Consider the following 27,995-nt stretch of genomic DNA (forward strand, 5'->3'; position numbering starts at 1 on the left):
TTGAACCGTACACAGTTGGGGCTGACTGATGTCCTTGTTAATTCACATCTTGAAATCAGTTCTAGCTAAAGGTATCTAAAAATCCTTTAACAAATGCTAGATTTCCAGCTGCCATGTCAAAGTTCAAATTTTGTTACCTCTTAGTCTACCCCTCAGCTGATCCAGCAGCATCTCCAAAATAACTTCCTCCCCTGCACAAAACAGAGAAAACATCTCTCCTTCCCTGCCAGTAGCCAAAACTTATGTGGAATATTAGTTTAAAATAAAAAAAGCTAGTTCCATAAGCAAGCAAGCCTTAGCAAACTGCTACACTTCAAGCAGGATAATGTGCTGCATGGACTCTCAGTTTGTTTAGACTGACAATTCAATTTTAGCAAATTTAAACTAATTCACAGTTTTGATATAAATCAGTTGCAAACTAAGCTAAGCGCTAGCTGGCTTGTGCTACTCCCACATGACTTAAAACAAAATTCTAAGTCAAGCCAATACCAGCCATACCTATGCCTAGTCTTCTCTGTCATTGCAACAGTTACTCCCTAAAAACATAACAGCTATTTTTCAAAATTACAGTCTTCACTGGAAGCTCTCCACCTTGTAATGTTAGCTGCCACTGAAGAAAAGTTCTGTCCTTTGCCAAAAAGCATTGAACCTGCAGGTGAAGATCATGTCTATCATATGATCATTTGACGTATTTTAGGACCAGTTCTCATTAATGCTTTCATAAATTACTTGGATGTAGGACTTGAAGGTATACTGAGTAAGTTTGGGGACAACACTAAATTGGGAGGAGCTGTTGGCTCTCTTGAGGGTAGAAAGACCTTGCAGAGAGGCCTTGATGAATTCTGCACCTGGGATGTGGCAACCCCAGCCTTATGTACAGACTGGGGGACAGGAGGCTGGAGAGCAGCCCCGCAGAAAGGGATCTGGGCTCCAGGCCCAGTGCTGCCAGCCGGGTGAGGGGAGGGATTGTCCCACTCCGCTCTGCACTGTGCGGCCTCACCTCGAGCACTGTGTGAGGTTTTGGGTGCCACAGTAACAGAAGGGCATAAATCTATTAGAGAGTGTCAAAGGAGGGCAACTAAGGTGGGTGAAGGGTCTGGAGGACGAAACATATGAGGAGCAGCTGAGGTCCCTTGGTTTGCTCAGCCCAGAGCAGAGCAGGCTGAGGGGAGGCCTCATGGCGGCCTGCAGCTCCCTCACGAGGGGAGCGGAGGGGCAGGCGCTGAGCTCTGCTCTCTGGGGACAGCGACAGGACCCGAGGGAACGGCATGGAGCTGGGACAGGGGAGGGTCAGGCTGGGTGTTAGGGAAAGGTTCTTCACCCAGAGGGTGGTCAGGCACTGGGACAGGCTTCCCAGGGCAGCGGTCATAGCACCAAGCCTGCCGGAGTTCAAGAAGCCCTTGGACAAAGCTCTCAGACACATGGTCTAATTTTGGGGTGGTCCTGTGTGGAGCCAGGAGTTGGACCGGATGATCCTTCTGGGTCCCTTCCAACTCAGTATATTCTATGATTCTCTATTTCTCAGTATTTACCGTTATTCTTCCCTACCACAAACATGCTATTTTAAATGCCACATGCCAATAAGCTAAACAATTTTTTTCAGCTACAAATTTGTCAAATAATTTTGTGGAGTGTAACGCCGGTCTTGAGGTAAACTACACACTCAATTTTTATTCTAAGACAACTGAACCTTCTTACAAATTTAGATCCAAGTAACAATACTGGCTTCAGTTCATAATTTGCCAGTTTAGTGTCAACTTAGGCAACAATAGCTTTTAGCCTTAGCCAAAAATAAAACGCAATGTCTCTAAGAAAGAGAAACACTTCTTCCTCAGTCCCAATTAATGTTTTTGTTTAAAAAAATAAATTAAAAAAAAAGGAGATGGTATCAGGAAAACCACTTCTGTGAAATTAACAGCGTCTTTTTCCCCAATCTCGTATTCTCTCTCATTTTTAAAAGGAAATTTTACCACTTTAAAAAACCTTACCTCTAGTGCTGAAGGAATTAACTTCAGTATCTTGTCTCCTAAAGCAAGCTGTTTAAATGCTTATCATAGATCTCTCTTCACAGACACTGCCATTTCCCCAAAAGCACCCTGACTGCGATTCAGAACCTACAGCCTCATGCAAATCAGCTCTCAATGAAGCATTTACCCCTCTGTAGCCTACTTTACTCACACTCTTTCTTCAAATAATACTTACACAAACTTTTTTAGGCACTTAAAACATTATTTGTGTGCTTAACTTTTGCTGCTTTCCTTCTGATGCTTCATAATAGCATCCTGAAATTAATCCATTAGGAGTAGTGACAACCCTATGGCTCAAAAGAAAGTGAAGAAAACAGGAGGAAGTATTTTTTCTGACTGTTAGATGCAAGTTCTGATTGCTACTGTCTGAAATTATTAATTAGCAGCCTGAGAGGAGTTCTGTTCCTGTAACTGACTCTGTTCAAGAAAGTAGATAAGCAGCAAACAGAGGAGGAAAAGGCCGAAAATTGCTGGTTTCTTTTACATTCTCTCAACAACTAGGGCAGGGGTGGGGTGGGGAAACGTCATAGAAATCCACGCCAGTTCTCTTCTAGTATTCCACATTCTTTTGAGGATTAAGTTCAAGATTTAAATAAAACCAAGACCCCCAAGATCAGACTCTTAAATAAATACTTCTTGAAGTTCTGAGAGGCATTTCAGTGCTCAAAAGAAAAATCACTGGAAACTAGATGCCTCACCTGCTTAGACATTCTCAAAAACATCACTGGGCTTCCAACTGAAACAAAAGGCTTTCAGAAATCTCACCCTAAATTGCAAAGAAAAAAACCCTGCAACATCAGCTGAAAAGAACGCATTAGTCCTCCTGTTGTCTTCAGAGAAATACGTGTCAGAAACATCTACCTTTTACAAACTCTTTAGAGAAAACCAACAATTAAAAAGGCCTATGAAATACAAATGCAGTATATCTTACACCTGCTTATGTTTGCAGCTTTGTAGGACTCAAAACAGCAGGTCGCAAAGTTAATGTAAAGTAGTTGAAGATTCAGAGCGTAAGCAAGTGTTTCCAGTGGCTGGAGTGCTTCAATCCAGCTCAGGGCATCACTGCATGGAGAGGAGGAGTCAGGGAACAGAGCACTCCCTTCCTCAGGTCGCAGATCGTTACGTTACTTACACAGACCCTGCCAGCACCAGAGCAGACAAATCTCAGTCTGTGCACAATCAAGAACCACTTATTGTAAACGTGTGGTTTTACCAATTTCTGTTGCACAAACATTTAATAGATTCATTTGATGATGCAAGAATAATTAAGTAAAAAAAAAAAGGGGGGGGTTACTTGGTGCTAATTTGCCACATGCAAATTCCAGCTGTTTACTGTAGACCTACCACCAAGCATACACTTCTTCCCACAGCTCATCAGAAAGCCTCTTGCTGGTGAAAGTGGTTAATCCACAAGATTTTTGTTGCTGAAGCCAGGACTCCAAATGGGGGGTTTAGGTTACTAATGACAAAAATTTTGCATTCTTTAACTAGCAAATACTGTAAGGGTTTGTGCATTTACAGAAAACCACCCTAGAAGTGGTTGCTGGAAGAAAAATGGGACCAGAATAGCAGAAGCTGTTACCAGGCAGGACAGAGATACACCAAACAAAGCAGCAGTGAACAACAGGCTCGGAAAAAATCCTGTTATCTGGCAGCCTGAAACAGCCAAAATAAGCGACAAGTTCCTTAGTGCCCGCCAAGCAAAAGCCTCGTGCTAAAATATCCTCCTGTGCCCTGGCCAACCTACAGCATCTGACCAAGGCTGGAAACAAAACCTGGCATCATGCCTCATTCTGATGCCTTATGCAAAAAGGCATCCGTACGGCAAAAGAAATGGCTCCTTTAATAACTAGGTTTGGGGCTTTGTATTGTTCCTATCCCAGAAGCAACCAAAAAAAATCCAGCCTGCTTCCACAGCTTTATGGTGCTGGTTTCTGTGCAAAGAATGCATTGCTGTGAGTTATTTGCAATATACAGAAAATAAAACAGAAAACCTCTAAGGGAATAAAACAGAAGCAGAAACTGAACAAGTGCAAAGCTGCTCTGTGGGCATAAAAGCCTAAATCTGATTAATATAATATCAGTAACAACCCCAGACCTCATTACATACCGTTCTGAGATTCTGTGAACACGTACGTTTAATTTCATACTCTGCATAGCACTGCATTTATAAATGGGGAAATATAGTGGGTAAGAAAATGGCACATAAAAGGGAATTTCAGTTTTATCATGAACTTTTGAGAATATCATCAAATTCAACAGAGATCTTTCTACAAATCATCTTTGATGATTTTTTTAAATTACCAGATTGTGCCTCTACTTAACCCTTCTCTAACAAAATTCAGCAGAAGGCTAAATGCCACTTCCCTCTGGCTATGAACAATAGGAAAAGCTACTGAAGAACACATAACAGAAAAGATCTAGCTCTCAAAAGTACTCACAGCATCTGCTTTTGTTGCTGTTCTCAGCTCTTCCAAAAAGCACAGAGAAATAGGAATCATTCAGATCAGTTTCATAATTGCTCATGTGGTTGCAAACTGTAGTGAATAAAAATACTGAGTTGTGAATCGCTGCTGTGGTACTCATTAGAAAAGTAAAGCCACCTGTACCATAGCTACAGGGGCAAGAAGACTACTGCTGCTCTACCTCTTTTGAAAACTCAGCTCCAAAAACGTCAGCACAAGCTTTTAAGGAACATTGGTCACCGCAAACAACAAAGACTGGTTCTGGTTCACCCACATCTCTAAAGCTGCTTTCTACTGCAAAGTGGCTCTCTCTGGATGGAGGAATGACAAGCATGCATTAAATTTTGGCAATTACGTGCTGATTGCTTAACAAAAATCATTAGTATGAACATTTGCAATAACCATCAGCCATCTATCTATCCAAATGGACACAAGCTTTACTGACCAAAGGCTGGCACAGCCAGGAATGCACAGGACAACTGTCTGGGCAGGAACACTTAAAACGTCTAGTTTCAAATTCCCTTCTAATCCTAACAGCAAGTACAGATTTAACCTGACAATCATATCTCTGCACTTAGCTGCATACAAAGATTTTTGCTTGTTCTTCTCCAGACTGATAAACATCTAGTGATTTATAGCTACTGAAGAGATTGATTGACAAACCTCAAGCTTTCAGAGGTACCTGAAAGCGGGAAAAGAGCCTTAACCACAGAACAAACATTGTGAGAAGAATCAAACAGGGCACTGAGAAATAAATGAAAGCAAAACAAGAACTCTGAATCTCAATTTCAAGCCATGTTTCACAGAGGTCTGATTCACTGTTGGAGCTCTGGACTCTGGCAGAGGTGAAGATCCACTGCTAGGTGCTGGAGTTAACTCCAGTCTTGTAAATAGCCTGCCACTTGTAACAACTGGTTTCTGAAGGACATTTGCATTGACACTCCAAAACCCTTGGGTCAAATGGTCCGGAAAAAAATCCCACTTGTCTAGGAAAGAAAAAGGACACCTTTTCACATTGCTTCCTCTAGTTGCTCTGTAAGCACTTCTTCCTACTGTGTAAAATAAGGCATAGGCTCACAAAGCTCCCATCTGGACAGAGCTGGGCTACTCACTGCAAGGCAGCTACTCATTTCCGGGGGCTAAACTATATCAAGAGACAGTTAACATACAATAAATTATTGGGCAGTGCTGTTTTCCCAACTAAACTCTCCCAGGTGATGTTCTCTGCAAGTCCCCCCAACAGACGATGGAGGAAGCAACAACCTGTGATCATTTCTACTGTGATCCACACAATTTAGAAGGCATCCACGTGTCTATTCTACATTCACATCCATACTGAAAGTTGATATTTGTATCTTCTAATAAAATTAGTCTTCTACAGCGAGAGAAGGGGCTCAATAATTTTTGCAAACAGACTCGGGTTTAAGACTTCAGGACGTCTGCACTCAGCAAACAGGCATATGTTACTGTTGTCCCACGCGCAAGTAGTATTGTGCTCAGTGCCATCAATGAAGAGTATTTCATTTTTTAGACCATAGCCAAATTTGAACTTCTAAACCACGCTTAATTCCTCTTTGGATCAAACTTTACTGCTGCCTCTTGCACTTTATACTCCGTAAGTCCCCCAAGTAGAGCATTCTTCTCCAGTCCAATTAGGATTCTGCTTTCAACCCTTTCTGTAAAGTTTGCTGTGCTCCCGTTTTCTCCCCAACTGTGCCAGCAACAAGGATGACCATAGATGGAGCATGTTTGGCAGCTGACGTGACCCAGATGCTGAACCTGGAGCCATCTTCCCAGCTGCAGTAGCTGGGCTCACATCCGACTCCTCAGCTGTTGACTGTCAAGCTGCTTCCAAGCTGTGCCAGGCATCCATCTCAAAGCTTTGATGGAAGTGGGGCAAATGCTCTAAATCTGTGAGGCCTGCTGACAAAAAGGATAAGGAAGACTAAAGGTTTTAAAAGCAGGCTGTGAGGGAAACCAAACGCCCCTATTTCCTTCTTTTTTATCCTCATTTTTTTTTTCCACAATCTGTTTTTCCCCTATTAATAAAAAAAAATCAGGAAGAGCTGAGTGGTGAGAGCAGAAATAAACTACCACGTTCTAGTCTATGTACTGACCAGCCAGGAGATCATCCTTCAACAGTCAGCACTACATGCAATGGAAGGTGGCTCGTGCACTTCCACATGGAGTGGCAAGCACAGCAAGGGCTATGAAATATTGTTTATCGAGGGAAACGTGAGACAGACTATTCCTTCATGTCATTATGCACTCTTTAAGCCTCCTAGACAGCTTTAAACTGTCAAAGTTTCAGTAATTTATATACAAATCAGGAGTGACTATTTAATAGCCTGTTTCTGACCGATTCAAATGTACTTCATGATCTTGAACCCAACAACAGACTTCCATCTATTCTACGCCTCCTCACTGAGGAACAAAACAACAGGATTACCTGGATTCAATGGCCTCAGCCAATTACCACTATGCATTCTGATCTAGATTTAGGGGGAAGAATGTGAAGTTTTGGTCTTTTATCTCATCTCTGCTCATCCTGGCACAGTATTCCACACACTGATAGATTAAACTCCCTACCCAACAGCTAAGAACCTCCATGTGGCCTATCTGCTACGGAGAAAAGGTCTCTTCTGAAATAGCAAGCCAACCTTACAAATGCCTCTTTCAGGTTTCTTATATATATGTATACACACGCATATAATTACTGTATCTGAGAGGAAAGCACAATTTTAGAGAAAGCTTATTTTTCTGAAATATCACATTTAGTAGTGAAAACTATTTTGCACATTCATTACTAAATAGCCTATGTCTTGCTTTAAACCAAAGCCTTGCAAAGTAAAAAAGTACCAATGTCAAGCTAATTCTGCCCAAATGTTTTTGTAAAAAGAAAAAAAGGTATCTTTTTAAGATACAAGAGTAAACTCATGTTCTTGTTTTTAATTACTACTAAAAAAGTAGTTCTGAAGCTAACTTTATCCTGCATCATTTGAAATTCACTAAACTGAATAACAGGTGCTCAGAATCTTCTAGTGAAACAGACTTTAGATGCAAGAAGTGGACCGTATTTTAGGAAAATCAATGTAATTTAGTGATGTGTGAAAAAAAAAAAGATTGTCTGCCATATCTTTTCTTTCTTTTAACCCTCTTCTTTCTAGACAAGTGACTTGTCAAGACAAGTGACCCAAAATCAGAAAATCAGGAATGAAGATCCAGGATCCAATAAAACAACAAATTTTATTCTCTTTTCAGAAACTTCTTGGGTGATCACATGCCATGAAGTTAACATCTGTCAGCCTCAGTTTCTTTATATGCAATCTGAATTGGATGTTGCGGGAGGGAGGAAGAGTCAACAGAGAGTTGACTTATTGCTTATAACTTAGAGTCAACTGAGAGTTGACTTAATTACTCATCATTTCTTTAATTAAAAAAATACATATATGCACTCAGTTCACAGGTCCAAAAGACACAAAGTAAAAGAAGGCTACCACTCAGTTGAACTGGAACTCCAACCTTCGTGCCCACCTGGCTCTGCAGTATTTGGAGAAAAGGCACACTTCCCAGCACCCCTACCAAGAATAAATCCAGACTTTGCTAAGCCCCAAGGAAAAAGTGGCAAAACAGAAGGTGCCTGCCACACCTATCTGTTTACACAGCACAGACTCCAATTTCAATCCTCCAAAGTACTCAACTACAGTAGTAGTGTAGTGCATGAAAAATGACACTTAAAATAAAGTGCCAGTAAGTAAAGCCAATTTATAGGACTCTAGAAAGCATACAGAAGCTTTCACAAGCTTTCTAGCCTAAACAAAACAAAATAAATCTATTTACTAAGCTCTTCAGAATAGGAACCACCTCTTCAGTACGTTTCTATAGCATCTAGCAAAAGGAGGCCCTTGACCAGTAATTGTAAATGCCAGAAAAAATCCTAACGCGAATCATGAGTTCTGCTTTTAAACGCTGGCATTGGGACCATTTTGTGCAAGTGACAGCCTGCCACTGCAGGATTATTATTTTTATTTTAAACAATACGACATTCAAAAAGACTGTTCAAGGTACTGTTTATACCTACAGATTAGCGCTGCACTTAAGGAAAATCCTAACAAAACAACTTGCTGCCTTTCCACCACCACATTGCCAGAGTGAAAAGAGACTGCCACCCAGTGGGCTACAACCAAGTACATCAACTGCAAGCCACAGCGTTCAATAAAGAATTGTTGAAAATTTTATTTTTAAGAAAGTGTGGTTATTTTTTGGATTTTTCCCATTAATATAATGTCTTTGAATACATAAATTCACTTGTCATTCTGTCTTGCACCTGAAAAATCAATGTCTGCATGAAGGCACTGTACATATAAAGCTTTTCAGAATTACAAGAAAAAATAATCTACCAAATCAAGCTTTCAGCAGAGAAATAGTTAACTAGTGCAATCACTCTTCAGAGGTGGGTTATGTTCTAAACGCAGCTTGCGCCATCCTTGGGAAGGTTTAAACAGAATTCACCTGTAGTTCGGCAATGCTGAATACAACGATAGTTTAACACCTCTCGAGGTTTGGAGTTCATTTGTATTTGTAAAATCCTTCTCCAGTCTTCTTACCCAGCTTCTTCTCTTCCACCAGTTTATCCACAAGTGGGCTGGGTGCAAAAAGAGGATTGTTGGGCTCTAGCGCATGCCATCCTGGTGGGAGAAAAGAAGTGGATGAATGAAAAATATTCCTGTTTATATGTGAAGAAATTCAAGTAGAAAGAACTTCCAAGTTTCACTTCTACCTGTGAAAGACACGGTCAGCTAGAACAAAGTAGCACTACCCAACAGCGCTGGCTAAAAGCAGAAGTGACTTCATTGAAGATCTTGTTTTGAAAGTGATATACTGCCTAGAGAATTTACACTGCTCATTCAAAACAAGACAACAACCATCAATAAGCTGTCACCAATTGCATCACTTTTTGCTATCATACTGACATTTACCCACTAACTGACTGAAGTGAAAGGGAGATGGGACACCTGCATCTTTTAAACTATCTACTGGTTCCCTATTAACTGAGGATGGAAACACGTCAGGCAAAAAAACAGTTGGGAGTCTCAACTTTTGTTGCTTATTATAAGAATATCTTACCTCCATTACTCTTCCCACTGACTCTTTTTTAATTATACAAAGTCCCATTGACGTTATTAATATTTTCCACAGGAACTTGATGTAGTAAGCACAACAACCACTGTTAGGTCCCCATCAATAATAAGCACAACAACCACTGTTAAGTCCCCATCAATAAGATGGGGTGCAAGCATACAGTACAATTGCTGCGCTCAGATAGTACGCTGAGCTGCATTCTCATTCCTTTCTCCTCTACAGTTAAAAGGCCTGTGCCATAAAAATGCAGTTTAAGCTAATTACGAGTCAGATTTTCCTTACAACATTCATCTACAATTTATCTAAAAAGGGCAAAAAAGAAAAAGAAAATAAGCATGCAGTACCATCTATAATGTATTTACTGGTATCCAACCCAACATAGTCCAGGAGTTCAAATGGACCCATGGGATAGCCAGCCCCGAGCTTCATAGCAACATCAATATCTTCCTTTGATGCATCTCCTAGAGAAAAGATTGACAGTTTGATGAACAGAGAAGATTCTGCATCTGCTTGGCACCACTTATAAATAATTAACAGGGTGTTATTTCACACTGGTGCAGCTCTTCACAAAAATCTCTGCACGTTTCAGAACCACAAAACCTGGAGTCAGCATACACAAAAATACACGCTGGAATATAAAGTTGAATCCCTCACACACACACACACACAAAAAAAAAAACAACTGCAGGCCTGCTTTCCATTTTCTCATCTTCCTCTTGCATTTCAATACAGATTACCATGTTTTTGACGGAACCACAGCTACTATGCTCAACCTAACAGAAAGACTAGAGGAAGAATCAGTCATGAAGAATCAAGAGCTTCTTTTAGAGGCAGCTGAATGTTGTAAGTAAGGAGAGAGCTCAATTTCAATTTTATGGTATCAGCAACACCTTTGGGATCAGGCACAGGACAGAGCTGCCCTTACTCTAATGCAGTCAGAAGGCAAGGTCTAACACTGGACACAACAACTACTTTTGACAGCAGCTCCTGAGGTCAGGGATACAGCCAAGTAAGCTGACAGGTAGTATACTCCATCGTGCTGTATCAGTTCACGCTTTAGCAAATGCAGTTTTCTGTTGAGATGCCAGCCTTTTGCACCTGCAAATTCCCACCTGTTTCTCCTGCTACAGGAGTCAGCGATAGCCAGCAGATGGACAAGGCAGGAATGGGGGGAGTGGTAGCAGCTGATTCACATGCTTAATTTCAACAACTTTCACCAGAGGATAGCCATCAGCTATCAGAGATGGCAGAGAGGAGTGGCCTGAAGAGACTGCGCAGGTGTAGTAAAATTATTGATTTCCAAGATTATTAAAGAAGAAGAAAATCAAAATGATTTGTAACTTCTACTTCAGTCTGTGCCTATAAAAATAGGAATCCAGCATTGCAATTGTCACAGTTAATCTTCACCTTGTTCTTTCACTGTGAATGTCTATTTTATACTGTCATGAAAACAGATGCACCTTTACTGCTTATTTTTACCACATATTTTGATAAAGGCAGTGTACTACTTTGCAGATCTTATTTTAAAAAAAAAAGATGAAGTTAACAAGTACCTGTTGTGTTTTTTTTAAGCATGCTCCATGCTCAATTCAGGCTATCCAGAATCTTAGAGGATCAAAGCCAATGCAAATTATGCACCCAAAATAAGACAATCTTAGAAATGATTTTTCGGCAATTTTCCATAAAGGCAACAACTTGAATAACAGTCTTGTATGAAATAATAGAATCATTTAGGTTGGAAAAGACCCTTAAGAGATCATCAAGTCCAACCATCAAACTCACCTACCAAGTCCCATCACTAAATGACGTCCCTTACTGCCACATCCACAGGTAATCATTTTTTTATATTATGGAATGGCTTGGGTCAGAAGGGACCTCAAAGAAGTCCCTTACTTGGTCCAGTCCCAGCCCTAGACAAGAACACCTCCCACCAGACCAGGCTGCCCAGGGCCCCATTCAGCCTGGTCTTGAACACCTCCAGGGATGGGGCATCCACTGGGCTGCAAGTGCACGCTGCTGGCTCATGTCATGTACCTCTTTTTGTTCTTTAAAGCTAACAACTCTGTTTTTTTATTTTTTTTTCTTTTTTAATTTTTTAAGAACTTTTTATTTTTGAGCAACTGGGAAAATTAGCCTTACTTAATTCCAAGATAAGTTCCCCACATTCAAATAAACATAAGCCTTCAACTCATTCGAAGCTGTTGCAGGCGTACTTACTTTTCCTATCGACAGATTCATTCCATTTTGTCAGAATTGGCACTTTGCTACCTGACAGCATAGAACGGGCAATACAGACCATCATATGCTAATATTTCCAATGTGCCTCTGTTTAAATTACTGTTGATATACTACAGGTATTTTGGCTATGTAAGAGTATGGAAGTCCTTACCCACTTAACCCACAGAGACTTTGCGTAAGTAAAGACTGGAGGACTGACCAATAAAATGGTATTTCAGTGCTTGTGGTTGCCAGGGAAGAGACCCAAATTCCTTACTACTGTGGCTGACAATCTGGTTCAAGTGTCTACTCTAAGAATTAATGCAAAAGATGTGATAAAAATTTAACATGATTCAATAAAGAGTATGAATCAGAAGACAACCATCAGGCTTTTCAAAACATAAATCAGGTTTTTACATCAATGTCTTCAGAGTTAAAAATTCATAAATGGACTTCAAGAAGTTTGGAAATATCATACTGTTGAACAAAATACAAACAGAATATAGATGAAATCAAAATACTGTTTTGCCTAGGCAGAGAGCCCTCAATTTTAACATACAATCTCAGTGACTGTTTTCTTTACATTTAATTAAAAGTTCTCTCATCTCCTGAAATATATATAATGACAGACGTCACTCACCAGAGACACCCCTTTTACACACATTACAACACCCATACACTATTTAAAACTGTGACTTTTTCTAAAAGAATAATGTCCCTTTGCATTCAAACCTTTGTTTTTCAAGTCACTAAAATCTGCTCTTTCCTCTGTTTGAGATGTAATTAGGTACATCTGTTGATAGATAAACATGCAGTGTTGGTTTATATTTGTTTCTGGAGATCAAACCATCCCTTCCATGTGCTATAAAACAGATTTTTAATATTTAAAGCATATTTGGTGGAATCCTGATAATGCGATGCTTTCATCTGTAAAAAGTGGTGCTTTCAAAAACAAAATGTTTCAAATGACATTCTTAAGTAGCATGCAGCTACAAGCAGAACACTTCAAATAAAAGCAATTATACTCAAAATTTCCTTTTTAACCACTCATGTTATTGGCTTGTTTCCTTTTCAAAACAATTATCTATGCTTTCAAAGTTGTACGGTTCTTTAGGAACTCCTGATTACTTCCACCTGCCCTCAGCATCAATGTCAAAAAGACCAAAACTAAGATGGAAGGTCCTAAGGAAGGTATCTTTTAAAAAGGACTTGGAAGAGGAGCAGGAGGTTTTACAGAGCAAAGGCTGAGCCCAAATCGCTTGTTTGCCAGTACTGTAGTATGATACTGAGTATTGTAGCTTATTCTACCTGAAAATTGGTGTTTTATTTCACAAGCCCAGCGTATGGAACCTCAGGAGAACTTTCCTAATGGTCCCCCACAATGGGATTTTCAGGCATTTTCATAACAGACTCTTGGGCTGCAGAGAAGAGGGTTCCTGATCAGCTGGCAGAGGCTATTTTTACAATAGCACTACACTCTCCTTTCCAAACCAGAAACATTTTCCACCAGCAGGAATTTCCCACACAGGTACTCAGTAACTTCCGACTCTGCATACCCTGGCATTTCAAAGGGAAGACAAGCTCTTTCCAGCTACACAGACCGCTTCATGCTTGATGTGCACTACCCACTTCCAGCCTTTAAGGCGTGAAAGTTTTAAGGGAATCACAACACCTTTCTGAATGGACATAACACTTAGCAGCACAGTATGTCAGCATCCCCTGAAGTCAATAACCCAGCAAGTACCTCTCTCAAAAAGTCGAACAGCTTCCATCATATACGGCACCAAGAGACGGTTTACAATAAACCCAGGAGTATCCTATGAAAATTAACAAAAGAAACAAAAAGGGATTCTAAATAAACATTTACAACTTCTACACTCAGATGATACATAAATTAAACAAGTGGATGAAGACACTTATTGAATCATCAACTTCTGGTGTGCTCTGAACTGTATTTTTCATCTGATTTATCTGCTTGCTATTCAAACACAAAAGATGAGTTTCACAAACCAGGCATGGCACATAAACATTCATCATGATTGAGAGCAATTAAGACTACTACAAGTCCAACTCATTAATCTTAAAACAATGTAATGTGGTCCATTGGAAAACGCCTTTTCTTTAGCAAAATTCTGCTGACACAATTTCCTGAAGGATATGAAGAGTTTTTCCGTGTGTGTGTTGTTCACTACTGGAATTCCTGGCTCAACATTCTACCTCTCCCCCACTGCTCACTGCTAAACCAAGCTTTAATCAAAAAATACAAAAAAAAAAATACAAAGAAAAGAGAAAGAGCTTTGCAAATAAAGTATTATTTCAAATATTGCTACAACTGTTTCAGATCTTTATTGATCTGTTCCATTTCATCTCAGTATTTAAACCAGAGAATTTCAAGCAAACAATTGCAATTTCTTCTGCAAACAGGAACAGGAAAAAAAAATTCAAACATGGACACTGACCATTATTTCTGCATTACCCTCTACCCAAGCTAATTTCTAAACAATATTTAATTGTATATTTGCCACATTCCACCCTGGAAAACTGTGACAGAAACAGGAAAAAGAAGTCACCTAAGGCCACACAGCAATGTAGCAGCACAGCCAAAATCTGAGTGCAGCATTCAGATGCTGAATTACTGGTAACTACCAGATCGCAGGCCCTTCTTTTTATGACCAAATGTCTCCTGGGGGTTGTGAAACTTTAGGCAATAGCTTGTACAAAGCTTCCCAGACCACAGCTTAATGAATTTGGAAAAAGTGTGCTTAGGATGCGGGGCGTTCCTCTGGAAAAAAAACAAAACTGCAAAGCAATGAAGATTAATATGGGTGTAGTTACTGCAGTCTTAAGAGAATCTTGTGATGAGCACACACCATGGAGGATGCATCCAACAGCTTCACGGTACAAGAGGTAGCAGTCTTGCCTCTAACATAGCTAAAGACAAGCTCCTGTGTAAGCTTTCCAGCCCAGGACTGGAAAAGGAAAAATAGAGGGGTATGCTCTGACACTTGTAAGTTTTGCTGCTTTTCAGAAGATGTCTAGAGTCCCTATACTTAGAGGAATTTGTGGTAAATGTGGGCATTTTCTTTGTCAAAATGTTTTTAATATGGAAGTGAATCTGGAAAAAAATTGTCTGGAAATTCCTGAAATGCTCTTATAATCTCCTCAAAACCACTTTCTTAAAATTAAGTTTTCAAGGAAAACAAGTTTTCTGGACATTGTACAATCCAAACTGTACTCACCTTACAACTGACAGGACTTTTTCCTACCGCTTTACTGAAATCCATAAGTGACTCAAAAGTCTTTTGGCTAGTCATTGGAGTCTTGATGACCTGGAAAACAGGAAGGAAGGGAGAGAGAAGCACATTTCTGAGCAGAATTTCCCAACACAGCGATGATTAAACCAAATTTCAGAACACTTACAGAAATTCGTATGACATTTGTTTTGAAAAAAAAAAAAAAAAAAAAGAAACAGTAGAGATATATATAACAAACACAGAAATCTATTTTAAAGATAAGTATAGCATTTTACATGGTCTCAAGTTATGTTTCCTTGAGATACCTTCCCACTTAGCCAGTGTAAAAAGGACTATCTTTTTAGAATCCTATGTAGAGATAATAGTATAACAGACCAGCTTTAAAAGCCACATAGTCTGCTGTCTTGGGAAACACATTGGTACTACTCTAGAAAACCATATTATAAAATTAATAAACCATATTAAACCTGATATAAAGGATGAAACATCTATTCTGTGCCCAATGTAAACATGAGACAGATACATAATTCTAAAGAAAATTTAAAATCTTTCAGATATGCAACAGCCTCTTAGCTTTTTGGTATATTCCCATGTTGATTTTCTTCACAAATGAGACTTTTTCTTTTGTCACATGTAGTATTTTCTAGACTTCACTGGAGTTGGGATGCAGTATGTTATTTATTACACTATATTTGATCTTTATTAGCGACCTACCCCCCACCACACACAGAATGACTTGCAGAAGCTGAACTGGTTGCGATATTTGTGTTGAAACTGGCCTTCATGCGTGGTAACTGAAAGCTGCTACGTGTAAGCAGTTAAAGCTGACCTCTTTATTCATACAGTTTTAAGTCACTCAGATTTCCATGCCCCAGACATCCTAATAACTGATGATAAGGCCAACAAAAAAAAAAAAAACACTGTTAGGACTGAGGAGAAGGCTTGTTTTTCGGCAGAAAGAAGAGTGTTTTTTTAACTTCATTATTAGATAAAAATATCCAAGATATTTATGTAAGACTGTGACAGTTTCAAGAACGAGTTTTCAGTACACACTTGAGAACTTTTAAACACTATCACAGGTCTTTTGAATTATTAGAGAAAGAAGTCCCCTCATAGCTATACTCTTCTGAGCACGAGATCAACAATCTATGGAAATCGCAGGTAAGATTCGAAGTTACTGAAGAGTTGTGACAGGTATGGAGGACAGCTTCCATGACAGATGACTGGCAATTTCAGTAATATCTTTTACAGTTAGGGCAATTCCCTTGATTTTTTACCCCATTATTTCAAACTGAAACAACTGTTTTACATAGAAGATGTTATACAGTGTTCTTCAATGCCAGTCCTGATTTAGAGCAGTAGATCTGAAATGAACAAAAACCCTTAAAAAGTGTATTTATTTATTAATTAATAATAAGCCCAGCTTTTGTGTTCTAAAGACCTTCAAATGCTGCTCATCAAGTGGAGTGACTTTGGGGAAGGACATTCATAAGTCAGGTGAAAAAAGCACCAATTATAATGTTGACCACAGCAGTCATAAAGGGGTTGCTCTGTTTTGTCTTTTTTACAAATACTGATAGATATCTTCAGTATTTTTCAAACCTCACAGAAGTTTAGTTCAGATATCTGAAGTCCATCATTTGTTTTAGGCACAGAACATTTCAACCTCACAAACGAATTACTGGAGACAAGTAGTTCTTATTACAGAAACCAATAAAGCCTGTGTCAGCTTAAGGAACTATGCTAAGATTTCTGTTATCTGTGACACCACCTATAAAATTTCTCCCTTTCCTCCTTACATTTCCCCAGACCTTTTAATCACAATACATAGGATGTGATATTAAACTAAAAAATTTCACGAGGGTACAGAAGTTAGGGAAAGGGAATTTGCAAGTGTTCGAGTCCTTGTCAGATGACTGTACTCTGAATCACATTTGTCCACTTCAGCTAAAAGGCTCAAATTTTTTTTTGGGGCGGGGGGGGATACAGTCAAAGACAGAGCAAGGAAGTGCGTGGTATGTATTTTAACGTGAAACAAGCGAAACTGTCCAATCAAGCGAAATGCAGGAGTTCCAAAGTAAGGCACAACTTATTCAAAGTGTTTGTCACCAAAGCAATACTATAATTAATCACTTATGGGACAGAGGAAAAAGATTTACAGCATTTAAGTGCATGAAGTACATGAAATTTTGTGGCAGGCTGGCCAAGATGCAACGTTCCTTTTCACTTAAGATCTTGTAAGTTCTAGCCGATCGAGATTAGCTGTAACAATCACACGTTCTCCAGACATGCACATTCTTTTGTAGTTTAGCTCATCTCCTGTTCTATTGCACAGCCATCTCAAGGTGCCCTTTTTCTTTTTTTCTTTTTTTTTTGGGGGGGAGTGGGAGGAGAACAGGCAGAGGAAGAAAGCCCTGGCAGTTGTACTGCAATGATGTCTTTAGTTTGGAGACTCAGACCCTTATATCAGATTACTTCTTATTCTGCTCTGCATTTCAGTATTATTAGAAGGTGCAAGATGTAGCCAAGGAGAGTGTACTTAGAAAAACTTCTGAAGCCTTAGTAAAGGCTACTCTTTACATATTTCCCAACCTTTAAGGACCTCTAATGTTAACGTTAAGACACGTAACTTCAACCCTTCCAGACAAATCATCTGGAAGACTGAATAAACATGACTTACCTTGTGTCTCAAAAGTCACAAGGCAGTATGAGTTCATCTGCACATCGCTTCCTATCAAGCCCACACTGTTAATAATCAAATTCCTCTGTCAGTCATTGGATGATTTTGTTTAGGCTGCCAATAGTTAGTATTAATCAGCTAGCCTGCGGGACTGAAACAATCACTATAAAGGGCACATCTGCTGGCAGCTCACCAGAGAACTTTGCAGCCTGGAAGCAGGAGTTACCTTTGTGGTCAACCCGCCCCTCGACAGACTGCACCACCCGCTCATCACCAGAGGTAGCTCGTTCTGCATCAGAGGAGCTGCAAACTCAGACCAACCCTTTCATCAGACTGAATTCTCAATGATAACAACCGCACTGCTGTTATTGCTAAGTGGTTATTATTAAGATGTTGTAAGACTCTTACCTCCACGAGCTTCATCATAGGCACGGGATTGAAGAAATGGAGGCCACCGAATCGGTCCTGCCTGGTGGTGGAGTTAGCCAACTGTGTGATCTGCAAGGATGAGGTGTTGCTTGCAAATATTGTATGCCTGGAAAAAGAAACATATGGACTGTACTATCTTTCTGACAGTAGGAGATTGGTGCACCACGCAGAAATAGACATCCACTGGCTAGCCATCCACAGAACTCTTAGAAATATCCCTGCAGATTATCACCTTCCTTTTGCTGAGGTATAAATAAAGCAATGATGGAATAACCAGAGGAAGAGCTGCGTGAGTTTCTGACTCCCGAGAACGCATGTTGAATACTGTATCAGGTCAAAGAAGAAAGATTCTCTAAGCAGAACATTTTTGTTACAGGCCCAAATCTATTCCAACTAATTCCTTCAGCAATCCTGAAAATCAAATGGAATTATTTTTTACACATCTATGAAAACCCAATCACGTGTCATGTCAAGCATGTATTTTGGAGCTCAAAAAAAAAAAAAAGGAATTTTTTTTTATAATGATCAGTGGCAGACATGGTAAGTAAACTTTGTACCAGAGCAAAGGGACACTGCAAAGGTTACACAAAATCACACAATTTTCAAGGCATAGTTCAAAGACCTTGTCAGAGACAGAAAACATATTTACTAATTCCAATTTGTAATGATTTTTTTCAGAGACATCTCAGAGCCACAACAACCCTGCCATATTGACATCACACAGAAAACTTAAATGACTTTTTCTTCAAACCACAAAATGAAAAACTAAATTAGAACTGAAACCCTACCTTTCATTCTGGACTGTATCAACCTACCTTTCAAGAAGTTATCCTACTGGACTTGTCAAATGTTAATCTAGATCGGTATTTTGCTTATATTTCACTACGATATAATTGAGCTTCCAAACAGAGCTTTCAGAAGTTACACCTAAGTCATGGGGACACCTTATAGAAGCATTAGAAGAAAACATTACAGGAAAAAAACAAACAAACAAAACACACCAATTTCATTTTTTTTTAATGTTTTCTCGGTTTTGAAAACTTGTTAAGGAGAAGGAAACAAAATATCCTAAGAATTCCTGCTTATATTTCTTATAAATGTTCTTTTGTTTTCCCCCTACCATAAAGTGGGCCTTACATTGTTATTAGACAGGGTACTAAAAATAGCATTTCACACTTTATAGCTTTCACCTTGCAAGGTCAATGAATCCAAAGGACACTTACCTTCCCTGAAAATCTGTCACTATATAGAAATAATTCAAATATTCATAAAAAAAAAGTTTTGTGAACCCACATGTAAAACAGCAACAATTACATCTCAGAGAATAATGGTCTTAGAGCAAGAGATTTTACTTCAGCATCACTTCTGCAGGTAAATCCTATAAACTCTCACAATGTAAAGCTTTGGTTAAAAAAAAAAAAAAAAAAAAAGGCATTACATTTGTGTTGTGTACAAGGGCATTTTATTTACACTTTCTGCTCTGACCAACCAATTGATTTAAACTGAGTTTAAAATAGAATTGACATGCCTCTGTGACATAGAGTACATTATCTATGTTTCAGGTGACAGCACAGTCTGAAGGCTTTTAAAAGCAGCGACAGGAGTGAAGCCCTAATGATGATTTTCCAGCCATCAGTGTGCTTTCACTTGGTGCCATCTAGTGGGACACAGGAAGAAATAAAAGCAAAGTCAAACACAACAGAAACATACCGTTTCGGTAAGACTTACTTTTACAGTCCAGCTTTTTAAGCAGTGAACATTGAAGAAAACCTCTTTTAGAGCGCTTTTATAACACACTGCTTCTGAACACCCTGAACTGTCCCAAAACACTGGCCTGTTCCTGGCTGAGTTTCCATTTCTAAAGATAGATCCTAAACCAAGAGATGTTGATAGGCATTCCCACCAGCCAGAGATTAATAGAAGGCACGAGCTCTTAAGAAAGTAGACACTCCAAAATTCTTTTGACATCATTATCATCTTTCTTGGAAAGTGCTGCATTGTTTAAATGCCCCGAAGATCATAAAAAATGCAGAGGTATTATAAAAAAAACCCTAGCCTAACCTTTTTCAAAACAGAAGCATGAGGACTGATTCAACATAGGAAGAGGAAAACAGACTCAGAAGTGGGTAGCAATGCTTTATCACCCATTCTGAAGATGATAACCATACAACATAGTAACAATTACTATATGAGAGAGGTGAGTATAACACACCTGGAGGTGTGTTATATATATACTATACTTTGCACTTTTGCAAAGCACTGCTAAGAACAAAAAACAGGATGTGTTCAGACTGATGTCCTAAGACCAAGCAATGGCCATCACTGTTTTACCTGCTCAGTTACCCAGGTGAGGAATACCCCAAGTTCTCAGTGCCCTCTGGGGCTGCCAACCTCTCCTTGTTCATTGCATTTTCTCTGAAAACTTAAGAGAAACTCGCTCTCCACCCAACCACCAAATAAAACTTGTCTCAATAAGGAACAGCTTTCTCATCCCCCTCCATTTACAGATCCCCTTTCAGAGGAATGACGGTTCCTGCATAGAAAAAAAGGAATAGGAAATAAGCTCATGGGCTATTTTTTTCATGAAATGCTTTGGCTTTGTTCTGTCACCAGGTTTATGCTTGTTGGAGAGGTCATCACAGAACAAATATGTGAGAGGGGCATGTAGTGTTGCACCTGAGGAAACAAATGAAACCCAGGATACAACATAAAAGAAGAAATACGCATATGTACAGTTTATGTTCCAAAGCCGGGATTAATCATCTTGTCTGATCAACTGTAACACACAGCCCCTTACATTTCAGTCAGCTATCAGCTAACTGGGTAAGTTATCAGGGTAAGTTATTACCAGGGTCAGTCTGAAGATTTGAATTAGTAAAAACCCTTCCTCCTCAGAAGGCTGGTCTTTCATTCTCACTGCCTGTAACACACAGACCGAAGTGCCACCAAAGCCCAAGGCCCCACAGAATTAAAACTTTTCCCAGGACTCAAAGCTCTCTCTAAACAAATCTTGCCTTTGTTACGTATCAGCTGCAAGACCCACACTGAACTGATGCAACAGTGAGTTAGCTCAGGTAGTAATTCTACTGCATTTTGAAACATCTAATCTAGTGAAGGCTGCATGGCACCTGTGCTGACAGGCACAGCCTTTCCTCCCACCACAGAGCCACACAGGGGAAGCAAAGCCTCCTGCTTCATTCAAAGCACAAAAACCCACCGACTAGACTGTTCTGCCTTTCCCCACAATACTCACATGACAGGCAAATCTGGATATTTCCCACATAGTTACCAACTACCATTTGCATCTAATAGCTAGTAGTTTAAACACTCGGCTACTAAGCTTCACTATTTCACTAGCTTTTCTTTCTTTTCACCTAGACCTTCCATACTGCAACTGGTATTCTTCACCATTCACTACCCTCTTCTTCAACCTATACATCTGTATGTTTATCACCATCTCCAATTCTCCTCTTAAAAAGGAAGGCTTCTTGTCTAATGTCATTTTTCCCAACCCTGCAGAGTCACGCTTTAGGCAGCATAAAGGAGCATACCTGAACCTTTACCTACCCCTACCTTTAACGCTCTGTAATGTAAAACTTGTTGTTTCGAGGCAGCTATATGTATAAACCACTCAGTCTTAGTAAAAAACAGCCTCAGGTGTTCCAAATGCATGTAGTATTACATGAGGCTCCAAGTCCCTACTTTTCCTTGTGCCTTTTCCAAGTGTTTACTTTTCCTTGCTGGCTGGTTGTAGACGGTTTGCCATTTTGTACACTCTAGTTTGCTCATTAGCTTTCTCTGTTAAAAACAGAGAAAGACTCAGGCAACCGGTGGTCTGTTTTCACAAAACTAGGATAACCTAACCATGATGAGGTATCCTGGTAATTGCCAAAGGCAGCTACTTACTTTTCTTTGCCTGTGAGACTAAGGCTAACAGCAAGCTACCCTGCCCTCAATGCAAGGCTTCTCGCGATCATTTATCGTTCTCAGAAATGCCAGGCAATTCTGAACACTAACCATATGAGGCCGCCTGAAAACCTCCCCAGGCTGAAGTCAATTAATGATAACATCTTTCCTCCCTTGACATTATATTCAAGCTGCAGCCTGCTTAGTTCTTAGTTAAACAATCTGGAACACCTCTTAGCCAATACCCCCAGATTCAGCTGTACTAGTTAGAAGTTCAATCTGTGAGCAGTCAAGGTCTTGTGATTCTGAGTCATCCATTACAAGGATCAGGCTCCTCAGACTGCATGCTCAGCTTAACAGCATTTTGAGTTTTGGATATAACTGAACAGTAACTTCGAACAGTTATCAAATATAGGTCAAGGCAAGTTCCACAGACTGTAAGTAACTGAGTGTGTGGTAAGAAAAGACAGACACTGCTACCTCAAACGTAATAACTGACAATGATCTATTTCCAAAATCTTGCAATATACAAGTTTATCTCACTTAAGCTGACTATGACTTGCAGCTTAGAAGCTGAAACTTCTGAAAATTTGTTCGTGCCAAAACCAAATATTTCATCATTCCAATTCCCTATTTAACTATGGGAATGCATGTTAACCATACCCGATCTGTACCAGGATAAGCTTATTCTACAGCTGTGCATTTACATTTAGATTTGACTTGGAAAAAGCAGGCTTTGAACCTGTTGAGTAGATGGACAAAACTCCTCTTGTCTAATCATACCACGAAGCACATCAAACAATGCAATGCAACAAGTAAATAAAACAGATGAATGTACCTGAATGTGTTTGTAACACATGTACCTGGCAGGACAAGTATCCATACCATGTGACAGTCTGGAGCAAGTCTAAGGAGAAAACCTCCTGTTTTTAAGAAAAACAGCTAAGAAAATGCAGAATTAATGGTGCAAGAAAAAAAAAAAGTAAAGGTGCAAGTTTCAAAATGAAAGAGAAGAAATACACATACTCTGGAGCAAATTTATCCAGCCTCTTGAAGAGTTCATTTTTAATTTCCTGGTTCTCCACAATGGCTTCTATCACCAGATCCGTGCTGTGGACCACTGCTACCGCATCTGTGCTTGTTGTGAGGTTCTTTAAGGTCTTCTCAATAAATTCTGCACCAGCCTGAAACATCACAAGAATTTGCAACAATGATTTCATTTCTTTTTACGTGAAAACCCACATATGTGCTGTAACATATTTTTGAGCCCCCCAAACCTCAGGATTAATTGGCACCATTTTGCATTTACCATTTGTTTCAAAAAGTCACCAAGCTATTTAAATCTTTATCTAGAGGCTGAAGGAACAAAAATCAGGGAAGACATCCATCCTTCAGCCTCCCTCAATCACGAAAAGAAAATCCAAGCTCTTCATCGTACTGAAAAAAAAATCTATTTTTTAAGCCAGTATATTAGTATGCTCTGTAACACACAACTGCAAAACAACATCAGAACTCCAGTACAGGAATTTTATTATCCTAAGTTCTCCTAATGGTACAAATAAAAAGATGCCAACCTCAGGCTTATCCGCAAACTTCTTCTTTGTCACTCTCTTCAAACTCTCTTCAATTCCCTTTGTAGACTTCTTGAGGATTTCATCTGACTGGTCTACCAACACCACCGTGTGACCACTGGCTGCTGCAATCTGAAAGTTAAAATAAGATTCAACATCAAGATCATAAACAACCAGACTGATGTGGGTTGGGGCAGACAATTGACCAGAATTATGCAAAAGAGAGCTAAAGGACCTAGAATCAAGAATTATGCACTTTACTAGAAAAAAAAAATCATTAAAATGTTCAAATATTTGAGGTGGAGGAGAAGGGAGAAAGGACTCAACTTGAAAGAAAAGGAAAGAGAAATCCCTTTTTCCCCCGAGCTGTCTGCAGAACCGCACTTGGAGGCAGCTGGATTCTGCAGCTCTGACAAGTGAAAGAACATCTGTCTTGAAAAGAGGAAGTGGCTCAGCTGTGAGCCTTGGATCTTCTAAGCAAAAAGGGCTGTGGAGACCAAAAGTGGAACGCTGGCAGGGTGAACAGGTGCCGTAAGGGATGGCTGGCCCTGTGTTCCTGGGGCGTAACGTAACACAACTCTGCTGTTTGATCACGAGCATGTCCCTGGAACAACAGGAAGGTGACAGTGGAACTGGGAGCAGAAATGAGGCATTCGCCCCAGCAGGGCTCTGTGCAGACCCAAACTGCTAGCAAACTCTCCTTCCTACATATTCGGTACAAACTGGCTCAGCTACAGACAGCACTATTGGGTTGTCTTGGTGGTTGGTACAGTTATATTCAAACACACAGCATCACTTTCTTATGCTGCAAGAGCCTACTAAAAATCAGCTTTCCATTATCGGTTACTTTGCTATTCATTAATTTACATTTCTTTTGTTAGCTAGCAACAGTCTATCTTCATTTTCAGAACTCCTGAACAAAGTTGTAATATAATAACTGCAGAAAATAACAGACATTGAAACATGTTTCCACTTTTTTTTTTTTTTTTTTTGTGAGTGACACCTTAGGGGCTTACCTTCTGCAAACTTTCACTTTACATCTAACTCGCACCTGGAGTTTAAAGAACCTCCTGTGCCCACAAGACCTACCCCAACAAAGCTAGCTGAAATGAAAAACACAGACCTCCTGAAGAAAAGTGTGGCACTATTCTCATTCGAGTTTCCTCACTAATCATCAAATAAAGAAATGCCAGACTGGTTCTAGACAGAAGCACTGCAGCATTAACAAGGTGTCAGCCTGCAGTTGGACATTTCTTCATCCATTTTTTTTATTATTTTCATTATGGCCATTTCATAAAATCAATTGTATCATAAGAAATTTTTAAATTAAGATTGGACTTCCATTTCTAATACTTCATCTGCTGCTATAATTTGCAATGGCTAAGCAAGATCCTCTACTCTTCAGAAAAAAAATCATTACCAAGCACATTCATAAGACATGCTTCAGTGATTATCCATTTACAATTATACCAGAATATCACTGAGCAGTTGGCAAAGAATCATAGAAAAATTAAGATCTCCCTTTTTCCAGTTCATTCTTAACATACGTATGTTTACAGGAAGGAAGAAAAATGGCAAGAAATCACATCATCTCCTTGCAATTCAAACACACACTTGCACAGACTCTTCTATCCAGTATCTTTATGAAAATTACATATGAAACACAACAGTGCTGGGGAGTCAGTTAAAGCTTCTCTCACACTGACACGCTGTTCATGTGGCAGAATGAGAAATTGTAATCTCCTGGCTTTCAGCCATACACTGGTTAGCTTCTCCTGATAGTATGAGAAAGAAGAAAGATGATTTCTTAAGTGTTCAAAGCAGGAGGAAAATCTTCACTACTAGGGTGCAGAGGAGACCTTGCTCTGTCATAGTCATCTCTGCTTTGGGATAATTCTGGATTGATAAATCGGAGGCAGATGGTCAGCAAAACAATCCTCGGTCCTTAACAGTGGTAGAACATTACAACTCCTGTTACTGCCAAATACCACATGTGTTTCTCTTGATAAACTTCTCCCTAAAACATGCAATCTAACAGAATATGCATATTAAGTCACTTACTCTACAGAATTACAACCTTTGCATAGTGTGCATGCTCCTCGAGCATGCGAACAGCTTTCTTCAAAGTTGTTATTTGAAGATTCCTTCAGTGGAAATCTCAAATTCTAGTATCAAGGTGCGGAAAAGTGTTTGTTACCAGACAAGTTAATAAACAACTAGCTTATTCCTTAGCAAAAAAAAAACAAAAAACACCAGCCTCTGTATGCCTCCTGCTAGAAATTTGCCAAGAACATGAAAAATCTTCACTTCCGAGAAGGTCATCCATCATCCGTTAAGTCAATAAAAAGGAGCATTGCTATTTGTGTACTCCAACTCCCTACTGGTTTCCAGTTGGGGAAAGCAGTGCCAACCTGGAAGATGCTGGATGCTCCAGTTACTGTTTGTAAAGTACCCAGGTACCTTTGACAACAAGCTCTGTCTGTGAATGAAGTAAATATCTAAATCTTAAATCACTGGCAAGACTGTTCAGTCACAAAGCAATCAGGTTAAAGATGAACTTGAAAGCCAAAGGCCAGAGATTAAACACTGTGAAAATAAGCGCTATTTAAATATTAACCGCTCCATAATTCTATAGATGACTGACAGCCTAATGTTCATTTTAGCTGCTATATGGTATTTAAATAACTGGTAATAATGTCACTTGATCCGCTCCCTTGGCAAGATAGAAGAAGCTTCTTTCTTAGCCCTACATTTTCCAAATATTTATTATACACTGCCTGGTTTTATAAATAGCCCACACACTGTCATAAGAACCATCCTAAATAATTTAGGACATTAACTTCAGTTCCTCTTGCCTACCTGTCTGACCTGAAGATCTGTGGCTTAACAAGAGAAAAGTTTTAAAGTTGAGCAACTGGACAGCAGTGGCACAGCAGTGGTTTCTACTCTGAAACAATAAAATCGAAGATTACAGAAGTCTGCTAACACAGCAGATCAGATGTGCCCCTTCACGTGCAGCCCCAAATCCTTGTCCTGAGGGTAAGATGCACATGTGCTGCCCACCCTAGGTCGCCTGTGTGCTTTGTATGCTGTACGCTGAGCAGGAGAGCTCTAAGCTCCTGCAGGCGTACCTGTCCGGATGCTTTGTGGAACGAGGCTGTCAGCCATGGTATTGTTTGTGTGCCCCTCCAATGCAAGAATAGATGCAATTTCTAACACCGATACATGCTGAAATAGGCATAGCATGAAATCATTTGAGTGCAAACCGCAGTATATTCAGACAAGTGATTCGAGGCCCTGGAGCGTGTCCAGAGAAGGGCTACGAAGCTGGTGAAGGGCCTGGGACACAAGTTCCATGAGAAGCGGCTGAGGGAGCCGGGGTTGTTTAGTCTGGAGAAGAGGAGGCTGAGGGGAGACCTCATTGCTCTCTGCAACTGCCTGAAAGGAAGGTGTGGGGAGCTGGGAGTCAGCCTCTTCTCACAGATAACTAGTGATAGGACTAGAGGGAATGGCCTCAAGTTGTGCCAGGAGAGGTTTAGGTTGCAAATGAGGAGACATTTCTTCTCAGAAAGAGCAGTCAGGCATTGGGACGGGTTGCCCAAGGAGGCGGTGGAGTCACCGTCCCTGGGAGCGTTCAAGGAAAGGTTGGACGTGGTGCTTAGGGACATGGATTAGTGGGTGACAGTGGTAGTAAGGTGATGGTTGGACCAGATGATATCGAAGGCCTTTTCCAACCCTAACGATTCTGTGATTCTATGACTAGCCCTGAGAGCACACCCGAGGGGAAATCCGCGGGGCCGTGCCAGCAGCGGGCAGGCAGCATGCGGCGCCTCCCCAGCGAGCAGGGATTCACCCCTGTCCCTTCTCTCCTCTCCCCCTCGCTCTCTTCGGGCAGGCTCAGGGGGTCGGACCAGGCTCGCACTCAGTGAAACCCGCACACGGGAACCAGCGCACGGCGCGGACGCGAGGAACGGCGGAGACCACGGCGCTCCCCCCATCCCCAACATGGCGCCCCCCCCCCGACCCGCTCCCCGTCATGGCGGCGGCACCGCCCCCGCTCCTGCTCGGCTCCCGCCCCGGCCGCGCTCACCTGGGCGATGCCGGCGCCCATGAGCCCGCCGCCGATGACGGTGACATGCTTGACGATCAGCTTCTTGGCGGCCGCCGTGGCGGCTGCGGCGGCGGCGGACGAGGAAGAGGCGGCTCGCACGAAGCGTCGGGTGGCGAAAGCCATGGCGGAGGCGGGCAGCGAGCAGCGCGGAGCCTGCGGCCGCTCGGCGGCGGGGCCGGGCCGGGCCGGGCGG

General features: G+C 40.6%; 1 protein-coding gene across 1 annotated transcript; it reads right to left on the bottom strand.

The window, feature by feature from the left end:
- Positions 1–8,703: 8,703 nt before the first annotated feature.
- HADH (hydroxyacyl-CoA dehydrogenase) lies at positions 8,704–27,994 on the bottom strand. The gene is made up of 8 exons (XM_035545161.2): positions 27,782–27,994; positions 23,695–23,823; positions 23,147–23,304; positions 18,194–18,320; positions 15,091–15,180; positions 13,596–13,668; positions 9,979–10,095; positions 8,704–9,180 (listed from the first exon to the last, which is right to left on the bottom strand). The coding sequence occupies exons 1-8, from the start codon at positions 27,923–27,925 to the stop codon at positions 9,062–9,064; spliced, it is 957 nt and encodes a 318-aa protein (XP_035401054.1). The 5' UTR covers positions 27,926–27,994; the 3' UTR covers positions 8,704–9,061.
- Between the last annotated feature and the right edge of the window lies 1 nt (position 27,995).

Source organism: Cygnus atratus, chromosome 4 (assembly GCF_013377495.2).
Source record: "Cygnus atratus isolate AKBS03 ecotype Queensland, Australia chromosome 4, CAtr_DNAZoo_HiC_assembly, whole genome shotgun sequence".
In the NCBI taxonomy this organism is placed as follows: Eukaryota; Metazoa; Chordata; class Aves; order Anseriformes; family Anatidae; genus Cygnus; species Cygnus atratus.

Excerpts from the sequence above, each read along its gene's own strand:
- HADH (XM_035545161.2), bottom strand. The coding sequence starts at position 27,925 with ATGGCTTTCGCCACCCGACGCTTCGTGCGAGCCGCCTCTTCCTCGTCC. Across the intron at positions 18,321-23,146 it reads CTGGATAAATTTGCTCCAGA|GCATACAATATTTGCAAGCA; the intron begins GTATGTGTATTT and ends TTCTTTTTCCAG. Across the intron at positions 13,669-15,090 it reads AAAGTCCTGTCAGTTGTAAG|GATACTCCTGGGTTTATTGT; the intron begins GTGAGTACAGTT and ends TAATTTTCATAG.